The sequence below is a fragment of the Cygnus atratus genome, chromosome 8 (assembly GCF_013377495.2).
Source record: "Cygnus atratus isolate AKBS03 ecotype Queensland, Australia chromosome 8, CAtr_DNAZoo_HiC_assembly, whole genome shotgun sequence".
Taxonomy (NCBI): Eukaryota; Metazoa; Chordata; class Aves; order Anseriformes; family Anatidae; genus Cygnus; species Cygnus atratus.
The window spans coordinates 9,883,716-9,898,933 of record NC_066369.1 but is presented as its reverse complement, the minus strand read 5'-3'; the positions used below and the strand labels follow the sequence as shown (position 1 = coordinate 9,898,933).

Genomic DNA, 15,218 nt, shown 5'->3' with positions numbered 1-15,218 from the left:
AAAAAAAAAAAAAAAAACACTTTAGTTTTTATGGCTTGCAGGATTTTTTAATTTGAAAGAATTTTTAGTTGCTAGGTTTTTAGTTTCTAGATTTCCTTCTCCCGTGAAATAGATGTTTTGTTTTTCTTTAATCCATATTCAAACTTTACTGGTAACTTCTTATTTTTAACGCTGTGATTGCAGTCTGATTCTTTATTTTCTTCCTGGAATTCTTTCTCAGTTTACAGTTTATGTAACTGATGTGATAAACCCTGCCTTACTGTATATGATTTGTGGGTAAAAGTCTCCGTCCCTCCCTTAATGAAACCCAGTTGTTTACTTTCAGTTCGGATCTGATTCATGTGCTATAATCACCAGTTCAGGACTTAATAGAACTGGTCACAACTTTTCAGAACTGCCCACACAGTGTAAATCTCATCTGGAAATATGTTTTTGTTCTGACCTGGAATGGAAGCAAGTATGTACAAGCATTCCTGCAAACTGGAAATCCAAAATATGTTGTGGTTGCACGTACTGGTGGAAAAAATACTGATCTTGTAACTTGCATGTAGGCATTGCATTCTGAGCTCTGTTTTCTTTTATAATGCATTCTGTTTTCAACGCGACGTCCCAACAGGAGCCATCTGATGACACCCCGGTGACAGCTGCAGATGCTAGGACAGCGGTTCTGCCCCATTGCAAGGGGAGATGAGATAAGCAAGGAAAAAAAGGATAGGATGCTGCATGCTGTAATATTTGGGAGCAGTGAAAAGGGCTCTGGAACGTCCTAGAAGTGCATTCGTGTATGACACCAGGCTTTGCATGTCATTGGCAAATGTAGAAATCGTACAGGCAAAACACGTATGTGGAAAGAGGAAACAAAATCCCCTGGTCCAGCGTGAAACATTGGAATTTTGAAATGAAATTCCCAGATTTTACAGCGTTGGGTTCCTGAGAGGAGAAACGTGCGCTTCAATCTCTCTGGGGGACGTGTTTGCGAGCAGCATGGCTTTGGAGAACGCTGTTTGTAATCAAATATTTCTGATTAAAAGAATGTTGATGAAAGACTTCTGACCCATCTCAAAAGCGTTAGAGCTATTTCCCTCTTCTCTCAGTTTCTGCTGACTTGAGACGCTTGTGCTGTCAACGTTATTTAGGAATACCATTTTTCCATGTTCAGTGCTGTTTTCTGATAAAGTAATAGTGGCAGAAAAAAAAAATACCCTGCTGACATGTTGAAGGCTGCCCAGGACTGCTGTGAGCAAAGTGACATTTGCAGACGCGTGGGGTTTAGGTGGCTGCATTCCCTCGTTAGCAGTTTTTAATTGGCATATGGTGTTTCTGTGTGGCAGCGCAAGGATTTCAGTAGGGCTGACCGACCCAGCTCTGGGCTAATATGGCTGTTATTTTATTTTTCTTTCTACTAACCATGTAACTCCTGTAGACGTTTGGCTCCAGCTGTGCTGGTCCAGATGCGCAGTGAGAGGAGATCTCAGAGCCCTGGCCCCCCGCAGCAAGTTGCGCATAGCCATCGAGCCGCCTCCATCCCTCTCCATCCTGGGATGGGGGTGGCTCACATCCCTGCTCCGTGCCAGCCGGCGGTGGAGGTGACCTGGCCGTGAGTCACTGCAGCGACTGCCTGCAGCTTTCCACTCCTTGGCCCCTTCTATTTTCGTGTCCAGCAATTACGAGGTGAGCCGTGAATCACCACTGGTGTCTCGGTGTCTCACTTCGCTGCGGAAGGAAACCAGGCAAGTTGCGTTAACGTGCTTGGCAGGAGGGCTTCTTGTTCTCCAGCCTTTTACAGGTTTTGGCCTCTTCTTCTCGTTCCCCGGGGCGATGTGCTCACGATTCCTCATGTGTAGCCGTCGCACAGGATCTGAGCAATGGCCAGACGGCCTCGGGCTCCTTCCAGCCAGGTCTCCTGGGCAGGAAGGGATGCTTCAAACGCTTGGGGGGCTCCCAAGGGCTTCCAAAGGCTTTTGTTGATTCATCCATCCGGCCCGCGCACACAGGGTTTAGATCAGAAAGAAGCATCAGATGGAGAGCTCAGAAGGAGGAAAAATACCCGTGTTGACGTTGGCCTTCCCAGCAGCTGATCTTGCAACATTTCTGCCATTCGCAGGGACAGTCGTGCCCCGAGGCTTGTTCTCCTTTCTTTGCCATGCAGCGTGGTGCACAGCAGCACAGCTGCATCAAAACTCACCAGTAGGGCCAGGGGGGAATCACTGGCCTCATTCTGTAAGGCTTTGGGGATCAGTCAAGAGTGGAAGGTGCAGGAGTTTGCTGCTGCTTTCCGTGAGACCCGTGGTGATGCTGCCCCAGAGCTGGGGACATGATTTTGCATCCGGGAGTCCCCATACTGCAAGGGAGTCTGCTGGGGATTGTCAGGCTGCCCCAGAGGGGATGGAGGAAAAAACCCGCAGGAATTTGAAAAACCTGCTTTAATTTAAGAGGAATGTCCTTTTGTTCCCAAACGGATGGGCCCTGCTCCAGAGGTGTTCAGGTGCAGTAACCGTTACCAGATGGGCTGTGCAAAGCCACGCAAACAGGTGGTGAGGACAACAGCCGTAGGCTTTAATTTCCTCGTCAGCTTCTCTCTGTGCCTTATGTACCCCTGGAGAAGGGCAGGATGAGAGGAGCTGTCAGATCACTGTATGGCAGCAGGAAGGATGGTTGGGGGTTTATTCTGCAACTGCATACGGTGGTTCGAGCCATGGTGAGACTGTCATCTGGGCCCAGGGGCTTATTAATTAACATCAAATATAATTCACTAGCATGTGCCTTTTTTAGGTACAATAATGAGTGCACGTTGATGTGTATTCCTGGGCATATTGGCTCAGATCCTCCCAGGTAGGGCCGCTCTGACGTTGCCCACCCAGCGTGCTTGGGAGCGTGAAACGCCTTGCGGGTTTGGGTGGGATCCCATACATGCGCAGGGTTAAGTGGTGTCCTGAAATTTGGGGACCAGGACCCTTAACTAAGGGCAAATGCAAGGCAATGGCATTCCAGTCCTGCAGCCAGCTCGGGGCTGCTTTATGGGGTCAGCCGTGGCCTCCTGCTCCTGCAGGCTGGTGCCTTGATCTCCTCTTGCTTCCATGTGGCTTCCCATGATGGCTGAAGTGTTTGTTGTGCTGGCGAGTGGTTATATTTCAGCACAGGTAGGCTAGCAGAAAAAAAAATAGTGTCGTAGCCTCCAGCTTGTACTAATGAAGAGGATTCAGATCTCTGGAGCCGTCACTCACTGCTTGCCCTGTGCATTCGTAGCTTCACCGGTGCTACCATTTGGCATGTGAAACAGCAGTGGGAAACGGGGAGATGGTGCAAAGTGGATATTTGCTAAGAGTTACTGCGTTGCTAAGAGTTTCGGAGTTACTCTGGTGACTCTAGGCACAGGCAGTGGGACTCCAGACGTATGGATGAACTGATTTACTGCCAGACTTAATACAAGCCAGGCACAACACAATACGTGCTCTTATGGGACGATGTTTGCTGCTCACCACCTTGCTGGCAAGGGAAGGGACTGCTGGGGAGTACACAACAATTCTTCAGCCAGCAATGTCCGACGCGCATATGCTCAGCCTCTCCCTTACTGGGCTTTTGCTTCCCCATCATGATGCTATCCACGTCCAACTCCGTGTCTTTTGGTGTCCTTGTGTGAGCATACAAGTGAAAAGTTTTGTGCTCGTCTCTTGTTTAGCTGTGTGCAGTCTGACAGCTCGTTGGTTACAGCTCCCATCTCTGCCCAAATTGATGTCTCTTGCTCTGCATGCAAGAAAAATGCAGCTCACGTTTAAGCCAAATGGAGTGATGCACAGAGAGTGGTACTACCTCGGCTATAGCCAAGCCAGGAGTCACGGCTGGTTCCGTGTCCTTTTCTTACACAGAGCTGTGCACACCTCCTCAGGCAGTGAGAGCTGGCCTGGGACTCATGCTTCCCCCTGAGGGCTCTGTTATGTCCCTCTGAAAAATGTGAAGTCCGGGGGTTCGTGATTCTTCATGCTTGGGAAAGGTTTCCAGCATTCCACAATGGGGAGATGCATTTTTTACTTTTTTGTTTCTTTATAGAGGTACGGAAGCTGAGGGATGGGGTAGCTTGAGATCTGGTCTAAGTTGTAGGCAGTAGAGATGGGAAATGAATGCCTGGGGTCATTGTGCTTTCCGCCTCCTTGTTACATGGGAACTAGCGTGGCACACTTAAAGGGTTCATCCAGTCCCCCCGTTCCTGATGGACCCTGGGGAGAGCAGCCCACAGTGCAGTGCTGGATGTGGCAGGCTCCTGGTTGACGGGTGCAGCAGGGAGGCAGATCGGGTCTGTGGGCACACCCAGGTCCTCCAGGTGTTTACCTGCAATGTCTTTTGTAAATCGTGCTGTCAGTGAAGCTGGGGTGAAGACCAGCACCTTAAGTCTGTGCACTTGTTACATACATGAAAGATGCTTACAAGACAGATGAGGGCAAGGGAGCGGATGAGGAAAATCTTCCTGAAAAGTGATGTGAAACCTTCCTGAGGTAGCTGATCCTCTAGGGGCAACTTCTGGCTATGTCTAGGTTGCAAATCAAAGGAGCTTCTGGAGATGGCAAACAGTGAGGAAAGACATACTGGAATCTTTGTTTATCTGCCCTGCTGCTTCTTAACACGCACATCACCTGACTGCTGCGGGCTCTTAAATTTCTAGCCTTTCATATCTCCAATTCTCTCTCCTAGATGATCAGCTGAACTCAGAAGAGAAGAAGAAAAGAAAGCAGAGAAGGAACAGGACTACATTCAACAGCAGCCAGCTCCAGGCACTAGAGCGGGTCTTTGAGAGGACACACTACCCCGATGCCTTTGTACGGGAAGACCTTGCACGCAGAGTCAACCTCACTGAAGCCAGAGTTCAGGTAATTCCCGCAGCGTGTATGGAGACACACCTCACCCAGGTGGTGCCATCCTGGGTGGTTCAGTATGGCAGAAGAAATCATCAAAGTCCACATGTCCACTGCTCAGGCTGCTCACATTAACTTGAGCTGCTCAGCTCTTAGTTTGCAAGCCTGAAGGTGAAATTGAATTGGGGAACTCGAGGGGTTGTACAGCACGCCCAGTCTTACTGAGCTGGTTCTGACGTGGTGGATCTGTGTGCTTCCCGACCCAGGTGTGGTTCCAGAACCGGAGAGCAAAGTTTCGCCGGAATGAGAGGGCCATGCTGGCCAGCAAGAACGCCTCTCTGCTCAAATCCTACTCAGGGGACGTGACCGCTGTGGAGCAGCCCATAGTACCTCGCCCAGCTCCGAGACCCACCGACTATCTCTCCTGGGGTACTGCCTCGCCTTACAGGTGAGTGAATAACCCCTCTGGGGCTCACAAGTTTCTGGCACAATTTAGAGCAGCCTGAGAGTGGTTCTCAGATGTGTTTGTTTTAATAGCTCTGACGGGCTGCTTATATTCACGTGGGACAGCTGGAGGGTGCAGCGGTTTCACCACCCCACTGGTTTCCCTTAGCTTTTCCCATCCCAGTCCATCTCACTGCCAGGTTTGCCAGGTGGGCTTGGTGCAGCATCGTTGTGGCTCTCCCACAGTTGGTTCCCTGGGAGGCTGCACCTTCTCTGCAGTTCAGGAAGTACTGAAAGAGACTCAGGTAAACGTACACGAAAGCAAAAGAGATTGCACTTGCTTCCCTTGTGCATCCAGTTTAAAGCACAGGGAAACCTTTCCTTGGGACCTAGTTGCTGAAGCACACACGTGTGTGAACGTGCCATTGTGCTGTGATGTGGTTTGCCTGCAGTAAGGGCCAGGTGTCTCTGGGTGGCACACTGAAGTTCAACATCCATCTCCTGCAGCCTGCACTGCTTAAGGGGTGGCAGCAAAGAAGCACAGATGAGTCAGCCCTGGTCTGCTCGGAGCAGCTGCGTTGTCCATGCACGTCTCAGGCCTCCGTGCCATCTGCGACCCAGTGGGAACTGGGTGTGGACACAAGATCCACAGGCTATGTTGGTCTGTGGGAAGCCAGCTGACTTGCAGGCAGTTAAAAATTAGGTTGGTGGGTGTTTGTAGCACAGCGGCCTCTCTGTTGGTCAGGACCTTGGAGCCCTTGGCTGGATTTCTTCCTGTTCATCTGGTGTTGTCACAGCCAGTAACGTGTAGGAGTTACACCAGGCCCAGGCCCTCTCTTCCATAGTCGCCTTGATCCCCTTCTTGTACCCCAAACATAATTTTGCACAATGAGGTCTGCAAACATGTGGCATCCTTGATAGTTTTTTGTTGCTTCAGCTCCGTGGGGTCACCCTTGTCCACCCTGTAGTTCCAGAACAAGAAGTCATAGGTTCATGCACTCCAGGTACTGCAAAGGATGCTTTTGATGACCACCACTTTGGTCTTGGAGATGGCCCTTACCCTCCAGATTTTATCTGAGTACTGCTGTCTGGCAAAGCCCCTCTTCAGAAGTTAAGGCTTTCTCTCTATGAAATGCACCTTGGTATTACGTCCTAGGGAGGAGTCCGGGTGGTGAGTTTAGGGGAGAGAAGCACAGGTCCTTCCCTGCCCTGCTAAGTCTGTTCTGGTCACAGCACCCTGCTGAACACGCGTGGCTTATTTCTACCTCTCACACTTTTAAAAATAGATCGTCCCTCCCAAGATGTTGTTTACACGAGGGGCTTCATAACGGCTTCTAGGAGAAGACCCTGCAAAGGTAACTTCCAGGGGCACACCGGGAAGGGCTGTCCGGGGCTGCTCTGGGCAAGGGGAAGCCCAAGGCATCTGGGGCATGCAAGGGAGAAGGGAAAGCCTTAGGGAAGATGTTTTCCCCCTGAGGTGAGATCCAGACCTGTCTGTGCCTCTCCATGGTGAGAAGACGCTTCCCCAATGTCTTGATGTCTTCCCCTTGTCTTAAGCCAAGACATTTCAGCAAAGGCATTTGCAGTGTCGAGCCTTTCCCACTGGCTGACACACTGAAGCAGGAGAGATCATTGTCCTCCCGCTGCCCATGCAATGGGATGGAGAGCACTGGCAGAGGAGCAGAGCTGTTGGTTTCCACACTGTGGGGTGGCCAGGACCCTTGGATACTTTCTTTTCCCCAGGCTTTCTAATCCTGATGGAGGTCTTCAAGAAATGTGTAGATGTAGGACTTAGTAGCATGGTATAGTGGTGGACTTGAGTGCTAGGTTAGAGGTTGGAGCAGATGATCTTAGAGGGTTTCTCCAGTCTGAATAATTCTCTCATCTCTTAAGTCATATTCATTTTAATGGGCACCTGGGCCAGGTTGTCACAGCCCCAAGTAGGCTTTGAACTCGGTAGGATTATTAAAATATTGGACACTTGGTGAAAAATAGCCGTGAAGAGTGTTTGCATGGCCCTCTGCTCCCTCCCCATCTCCTCGAGCTGCCCTGCCAGGCTCTGATTAACAGCAAGTCTGGGCTAGGGCTGGGAGCACGGCTGAGAGCTGCATGGCCGTGGCTGTTTTTACTGCTAGATCTGGGGAAAGTTTTCAATCAGAGTGTTTATTCTCCAAATACATTCAGCCACAGGTCAACCCAAGCTATTTGCAGATCTATTTCACAAAGATAGCCAAGTAGATACTATTATTTTTTGAAGTTGAAATGTTTTGGTTAGACATTTTTTAGCGTAGGTTCCTAAGAAAACAAGACTAGCAGTCGCGCTGTCAGCCTGCACTTCCCACTCCAACAACCTTTGACTCCGTGGGCCATTGAAAACTGTATTTGAAAGAAGGGTTTTGGGTCACAGAAATATGATGTTCCTCTGTGTTTCATGAAAATAGGCAGCTGAGAAGAAGAAGGAGATGGCTTTTGTGCCTGAGCAGGGTGGGAGGTGGGGCTGCGGGATGATTTCAACCATTATTTAGACTCCAGAGAAACTCTGGAGCAACCCCCTCAAGCCATAACAATATTTGGAGACAGCCTTCATGTGTGCTGCTCCTTGTGGAGTAACTTGCTAAAGAAGCGTGTTTCTGTAACTTTTTGGATTAGCAGAGGTTTCGGGGCCAGCAGCAATTTCCCCCACACCTTTGGGGAGCTGGGAGCAAGAGGCTCCCCAGAGTTTTAGACCAGACTCGGGCAGCAGTTACATACGGGTTTGGATGCCAAAAAAAAATCTTGAGGGAGAGGGAGGAGGGGAGGAAACCTGAGTCTCAGTAAGGGAGATAGTGGAGCAGTCATAAATACAGAAAATTTATGAATGTCTGCAAAAGAATGGGGACAATTTTCACCCGAGGCTGGAAATTCCTCTTTTATCTGAGCTGGAGCATCCTTCAGGCTCTTCTCCTTCCTTCCAGCACAAAACTGCGGGGGAGATGTGCCCTGTAGACGAGACGAGCAGCTGTCCATATACCCTGTGAGACTCCCCAACACCTTCCCGTCAGCGTAGGGCTTGTGCTGCTGCTGCTGATATATGGGGCAGAGGGTGAGGTCCCCACCCCAAAGGTGGGCACGGAGAGGGAGTGGAGGGGGTGCTTGGCCGGCTGGGGCACGCTCTGGGCATGCTGCCCCATCGTGTCCTGGTCCCCAGGGAAGTGCAGTAGATGCACTCCGTGTTGGGAAGAGCCGAAGCATCCCCGAGCCCCAGGGATGTGCTGCAGCTCACCTCACCAGCTCCTGCACTCGGGGCTGCTGGAGGGGATGAAATTTCTTGGGTTGTTCTGAAGGAATAAAGGAAAAAAAAAAAAGGATAAGTCTGTATGTTTAAGGATGTACCTGTATTTTAACATGCGTATTTCACTGTCTTTACTCCATGTCCTTCCAGTAGCTCTTAGAGACCCTAAAAGTGTCCCAAATGTTTCCTCTCCTGGGGACAGTTTTTGGTGCTTTTCCCTGGGTGGGTGCAAGCAGCTGTATATCCACAGGTCTTGCCTGCCATTTCCACGGCTGCAAGCCATCATGTTTCCACTGGAGAAGTTCTTTCCCTTGATTATAACGTGAGAAACATGGCCTGGGACAGGACCTATTAATACCACTGGTCTGCACCTCCCAAAAGCCCAAGGATTCAGACAGCTCTGAATTGTGTTTAAACTTGTGGCAGGTCAGCTCTGCCCTACGGAGACAAGGATGCTCTGGGATGGGCGTGCACACCCATGGCCTGGGTCTGTGCGTGCAGCAAACACCCACAGCCCTCCAGGAAGATTTGCTGTTGGAAAGGCTCTTCCAGTCATGGAGGTCAGAGCTGGAAGGAAAAAGGGGGAAAAAAAAAAGGGGGAGAAAGAAAACCTGGGATGCATGGGTTAAACGAGTTTTCTAGCGGTCTGGAAAGCAGATTTGCAAATTTTTGGTAGGATAAGAAAGGACTCTGACATCTTTGTTCAGCCTCTGCTGCCAAAAGTACTGCTTTTCACGAACAAAGACGTGATTTGAAGGAAGCAAAAATGTTTTTTTTTCTTCCCTCAGCCTTTAAGGCATGTTCTATATGATCAGCTGAAGTTTTGAGGAAAAAAAAAAGTGGAAATTTTCATTCCAAAATGCTGCAACCAAAAAGTATCACAATTGTTGAAATTAGTTTTTCCCAGGGTGTTTCTTTGAAGCAACGTGTTTCAGCAGTGACGTGATTTCTCAAGCAATAAAACCAAAAATTGGTCTCATCAAAAAGATATTGCTTCCAGTGGGAATGCTTCTAAGGACAATGGTCTAATTGGCAGGCCGGGCACCCTGACCTCATTGCAAACCTCTTGGGTTAGAGAATAGGAAGTGGAAATTTTCCTGTTGACTAAAACAGCTTTGGCGTTGGCTGTCCCTGAATTTGTGGACCACAGCACAGAGATTTACAAGGTGTTAAAGAAAAGGTTGTGACAATTCCCTGCTCATGTAAGAAACACATCCCACAGGCGTGGGATCCCCAGGGTTTAACCTCTCTGCGGCGTGTCTGCTTTGTCTGACCTGATGTTTTCTCTCTTTCTCTCCACCCCGCAGTGCTATGGCCACCTACTCCGCCACGTGTACCAACGCCAGCCCAGCGCAGGGCATGAATATGGCCAACAGTATTGCCAACCTGAGACTGAAGGCAAAGGAATATAGTTTACAGAGGAATCAAGTGCCCACAGTCAATTAACGACTGGAGGCAGCTGCTTCGCAGAAGGAGAAAATACAACAGCACCCGTCCTGCTTCGCAACTTGTTTGTGCTGAAAGAAAAAAAAATACAAAAAAATACAAAAAAAAAAAAAGCCAACCCCAACCCAGAACTGAACATTGGGACCGAAGCGGGAGCAAACTGAACCGCTCGTGAGTGACAAGGTTCCTCCTTCCTTTTGGGATAATGCCACCATTTTTTTTCTTGTTATTGTCAGGTTTATTGCTTCTGCTCAATATACTACGAGCTTCTTCAGTTAAGGACAGTCTCACCCTTGTTGTTTTCCATTTTTGTATGGGACTGCAAAAAGAAACCTCTGCTGATCTCAGCCTGCGGATGCCTCCTGCCCAGCACCATGCTGAGATGCAAAGCTTGCTCCCCCTGCCCCGGCTCACCCTAGAAGAAGAATTTGTTCGGTCACTGCTTCCCATTGTATCCACCCGACCCTCCATCCCCCTCCTGAGTCCCTCGTGCCACAGAGGCAGCGGCGTTCCTGTTAGACTGCGAGAATCCTGTTAGCGCGACGAGATGGGGGCATCCTTCCTGGGTTGCCTGGACCGGTCTGAGATGCGAGGAAGACCTTGGGCTTCGCAGTGTTGCGTTGCTTCCTTGAGGATTGCCGCCTCGAAAAGCCAAAGAAGAGAGAAAAGCCAGTGTGCGTTTGTGAGGGGGGTGGGATGTAGTGGGGAGGTCGCTCTGTAGTGCCAGGAATAGGACTGTTAGGACACTCCTTTCTATGCCTTACGGTTTGTGCCACAAGGAGAGGCATTGTCCGGATGCATTTGTTTTATATATACTGTATATATTTATATATATAAGATATACATGCAAGCTTGGTTGGTGTTTTTTATTAAACGAAATAAAATCCATTGAAAATGTTTGGGATGTTTGTGCTGCATCCAGGTTCCTGTAGCCATGCGTTGAAATTCCAGCCGCAGCCTCTCTCACCCTTGTCACAACTCCTCCCGGTGGCCTCAGGCAGCACTAGAAATGGCCAGTACATTATCTTCCCGTGAGAAACCCCAGAGAAGTGGAGCTGGAGGGAGCCATGCTTCTATGCAGATTTTCCTCTTGGGCATTTGCATCTTCGTAGAGCAAGGCGAGGATCTCGCGTGCCAATCGGATAGGATCCTGGGGCTCTGGGGAACACGCAAGGAAAGGGAAACCCCATGGAAAGTCTCTGCCAGTCCCTCAGGATGGGTCATGTCTCAGCAGGGAGCATCCCACACAAAGACCTTGTCTCCCCCCGGTTCCCACAACACCCCCATTCTGCCTTCCCCACCTGCCCCACTGAAGTCAGCAGAGCTACTCCATGGTCCAGGCTGGGTCACTGAGGAAGGAGGATGAAGCTCAGTCCTGAGGGATATTTCTGGTACGGTGTCTTAGGTCTGCATCTTGGCCTTTGCTGCAGACACGTTGGGCACGTGCAGATGTCTGACAGTAGGGTTTGATACTCTAAAATAATATGTTGCAGGAAATGGGACATAAATCTCTTTAGAGTGAAGGTGAAAATTAAACTGGCAGAGTATGAATGGAAAGCCAGCCAAAGTATCTGACCTAACACTGGAAAAAAAATAATAAACCCAAAGAGGTGTAAGTTGTGCTGGTGATTGCATGTGTTGCTGGTGGAAAGTTTTTTCTTCCTGCATGGGTATTTTTGAGGAAAGAAGCAACCCAGTTGTGACCAGGATGCAAATTTAAAAATAAGAGATTCTGTTTGCAAAGACAACACAGGCAGGGAAAGTGAGACTGAACAAGCACTGCATTCAAAGAACTTCCTGATGTTATGTTTTGAGCTTTTTTTTTTCCCTTTTCTTCTATAGTCCAGAGGAGCTAGCACTTCTAAACCAAAATATTTCTACCATGAGTATGTGGTTCTAGCTCCCAGAGCCAGGTTATCACCTTGGAAATCTCAGCTTTCACTTGGAAACTCACTCCTGGTTCCTGTCCCTACACAAACAGAGACAGTGATTAGAGAACATGTCCTGCAAGATCAGAAAGAAAAAGGACCAAGTGCAATGTAATGTTACTCAGCTGGTTGTCAGTGCCTTGCCCTGATCCTCTCCCCTCTCCTTGCCTTGCTGCCTTCTGCTGGGATCCGCCAATGCCCCTGCAGTGACAGCAGCCTGAACATAGTCCCTGCGGTGGCCTGAGGCTGCCCAAGTGTCTGCCTCAGAGGCTTCAGCTGGGTCCTTCAGCATTTTGGTGACCTGTGGCTTTCCCCTGTCTTTGCTCACCTTTTCTGCAGTAGAAAAAAAAAATCACCCTGAGCAGCTTTCTTGGATGTCTGCGTAAGGGCACCCCTTTCTGAAATTACCAAGAGGACAATTCAGAGAGCTCCTGGTACCCACTTCTGGGCAGAGGTATCCCCCCCTGACCCCATGCTATGACCTTCACATGAAGGAGCTCACATAAATCCCTGAGCAAACCCTTGGTCACACTCCTCACTCCGGTCATGGGAGGAATTGCATTGACTTGTGTGGGGCTGCTCCCGCGGGAAGGTTGTGTAAGCGTTTGAACCTCCAGGCTTGGTGGGGTCTTGCCTCATCAAGATGCAAAGCAGAGCACCTGTGTCGGTATCACTTCACTTGCATTGAGCTGCTGAACAGAGCCCAGATGGATCAAGGGATGGGTTTTGTTGTTTCTTGCTGATGGCCAACACGCAGCATCTCATTGTCTATCAAGCCAAAGCGAAACGTTAACATCATGTATGTTTAACCTGTGTTTTACTGAACCTGTAAATATGTGGGCAAATGAAGGGCCTTATCCTGAAAGCGTGGAGTTCTCTGGGGTTTTAGGAGACTTGCAGCCACAGCGCCTAGGAGGCTCCCGGTTATCACCAAGTTTGGGTACGTTTGGGGAAAAAATGGTTGAGGCACATTTGCCTGCTCTGAACAAGTGCTGGTTTCTCAACATTACCCTTCCCAAACCAGAAATAGGGACCTGATTCCCTCTAGGTGCATTTTTTGAGGACGGATGATTGATGAGGCTGCTGGGGCTTGGGACGTGACGCCATGGGAGGGATTCCCAGATGGAAACATGTCCTGTAAATTACCTCCAGCTTTGTGATGTAAAATGTACAGCGTTTGCACTAGGATAGAAATGATCATTTTCAATAAAAGGGGGAAAAGGCCTCCGCCATCCTTTCTACAAGCTGCCACCTGCGTCACATGTTGGTGCCCTGGGTCCTGCAGTGCGGGCTGGGCATGGGGAGCACCCTGGGGTGCTGTGGGGGGCTCGGGACCGCCCGTCCCATCAGGCTGGGCATGGGGACACCATGCAAGACCTCAGGAGAGACGGGGACCCCTCTGCACTGTGCAAGCCAGAGGACATGGCTGGTGCCTCCAGGCCTGTACCCAAACCTCAGGGTCCTTCTGTCAGTGTTCAGATGGAGCACAAGGTGGGAAGCATCCATGAAGACTTCCCCTTAAGAGCTGCTTTTTGGGAAGAGATGAGATGCCCCTGTGGTTTTGGAGCTGGTGCCTTCTGTACTGGGGGCTGCCACTGTGCGGGGCTGAAAGTGGAGCAGGAGGGGTGCAGGGGGGGGTCTCCTTCAGAGAGGAGAAGGGAGCTGGGGCTGAGCACCCTTAGATGGGTGCTGGGTGGGGGGTGACCAGCAAGGAGGGGCAGAAGGAGGGGAAGCAGCAAATTAGGAGAGGAAATGCATCGGGTCCCACTGCCTGAATGAGGAGAAAAAAAGAGATGGGCTCAGCAGGGAGGAGGCTGCACTGCCAAGCCAGGGAGGTGCTCAGAAGAGGCTCAGAGGCTAACGAGGGCTAATTAGTGCAGGAGGCTATTAAAATAGGAGCAGGTAGTAGCATAGAGCTTTTCCCTGGGGAAGGGCACAGAGCTGGGTGCAGCTGGTGAGTTGTGCTTCAGGGTGTAGGCCCCTGCTGTTGGAGGGGAGATGCTGGGGGGGGTCTCAGCCCCCTGGAGCTTTGTGGTTTTGCTCTGCTCCCTCATCTGGAGAGGGCCGAGGTTGCTGCGGTGCCTGGAGAAGTGCAGGGCCCTGGCTCAAGCAGGAGGCAATGGTGAGGCCCTGCTCCAGGGCCTGAGGGTTTCGGTGGCCTCTAAGGGATTTGTTTGGGGTTGAAAGCTGGGAATCCTGAGCACCGTGAGCCGGCCTTCTGCTGTGCTCCTGAGCCCTGGGTCGGGGTAACCAGGGCAGGAGAGGCCTGGGGGGGGCGGCTGCGAAGGGGAGATGGGCATCTCCATAGTCACCTGCAGCCAGCCATGCTTGCGTTCCTTACAAAGCCGATCGCTCACCCCTCTGGGGCTGAAATAATAGTGTCAACCCCTTCCTTGCTATTTCCTGGCTGTCAAAAGAAGGAGAATTGCAAATAGTGCAGCTTCCAAGTTGCTTTTGGGACTGGAGTGGTTTGGACGGAGTTGAAACGAGCCTCAGATGTCCACAGCCGGCTCGCCTCAGCCAAGGAAGCCTTTGGGCAGGTGTCCATCACCACGGCGCCGGGGCTCCTCACCCCCACGGCTGCTGCTCAGCTATGAACCAGGAGAAACCACCCCACTGGGCTCCAGCTCCCAGTTTGGCTTGGATTTCTCCACAGGACCCATGGCTGGGACTGTCAGAGCCTCATCAAGATATGGGGCCCTGCAGGTGGAGGCCTGCCTTGCTGAGGAAACAGCAGCGGGGTGGGGATGGGGTCAGGCCGGGTAGGGGCTGCCTGCAGGAGGGGAACAGGGGCTCCTCAGCACCCCAACCTGCTCAGAAAATGCAGGTTTCCACTGTCCTGGCCAAAAAGCTTAGCAGAGGAAGCCCATGGCTGCATCCTACTGACGCTGTTGAGCTCTGACGCTACACCCATATGGTGTTTTCTTACCCTGTGGGAGTAGGCACCTAACTCACTTGGGCTCTGTTGCTCTAGGAAAGTCACCTCCTGCTTGCCACCCACTGGCAAGGTTTTGCACTGCTCAGCATGGCCTCTGCTCAGGACCCCAAGTACCTCATCCATCGCCCTTCCCCTGAGGATGAACGTTTGAAAGCAGCAGCTGAACATGAGACCTCTTGATTTGAGGCTTCCTTCCAGTGAGAATCCAAGTCGGGGAGATGCTGAAGGAGGGCCCTGCAGCTGGGCAAGTCCTCCCTCCTGTTCTGGGATGGGTTTCTATCTGCTCTCTGAGCCTGAAGCCCAGAACCTGGGGTGCTGCAGGAGGAGGTGGGCTGTTGGCCAGT

The 15,218-nt window shown here is 50.7% G+C and overlaps 1 protein-coding gene across 4 annotated transcripts in view; it reads left to right on the top strand.

Moving 5' to 3' along the window:
• Nucleotides 1-10,906, top strand: part of PRRX1 (paired related homeobox 1) — a 36,279-nt gene extending 25,373 nt beyond the window's left edge. For 2 of the 4 annotated variants that reach the window (XM_035537937.2, XM_035537935.2), the window contains exons 2-5: nt 4,687-4,862; nt 5,114-5,295; nt 6,578-6,646; nt 9,870-10,017. In XM_035537937.2, the coding sequence (XP_035393830.1) occupies nt 4,687-4,862; nt 5,114-5,295; nt 6,578-6,629 (410 nt within the window). In that variant the 3' untranslated portion in view covers nt 6,630-6,646; nt 9,870-10,017. Of the gene's footprint in view, nt 1-4,686; nt 4,863-5,113; nt 5,296-6,577; nt 6,647-9,869 lie in introns of all 4 variants that reach the window. The other 2 variants (XM_035537936.2, XM_035537934.2) reach the window with 1 other exon arrangement.
• The last annotated feature ends 4,312 nt before the right edge of the window (nt 10,907-15,218 follow it).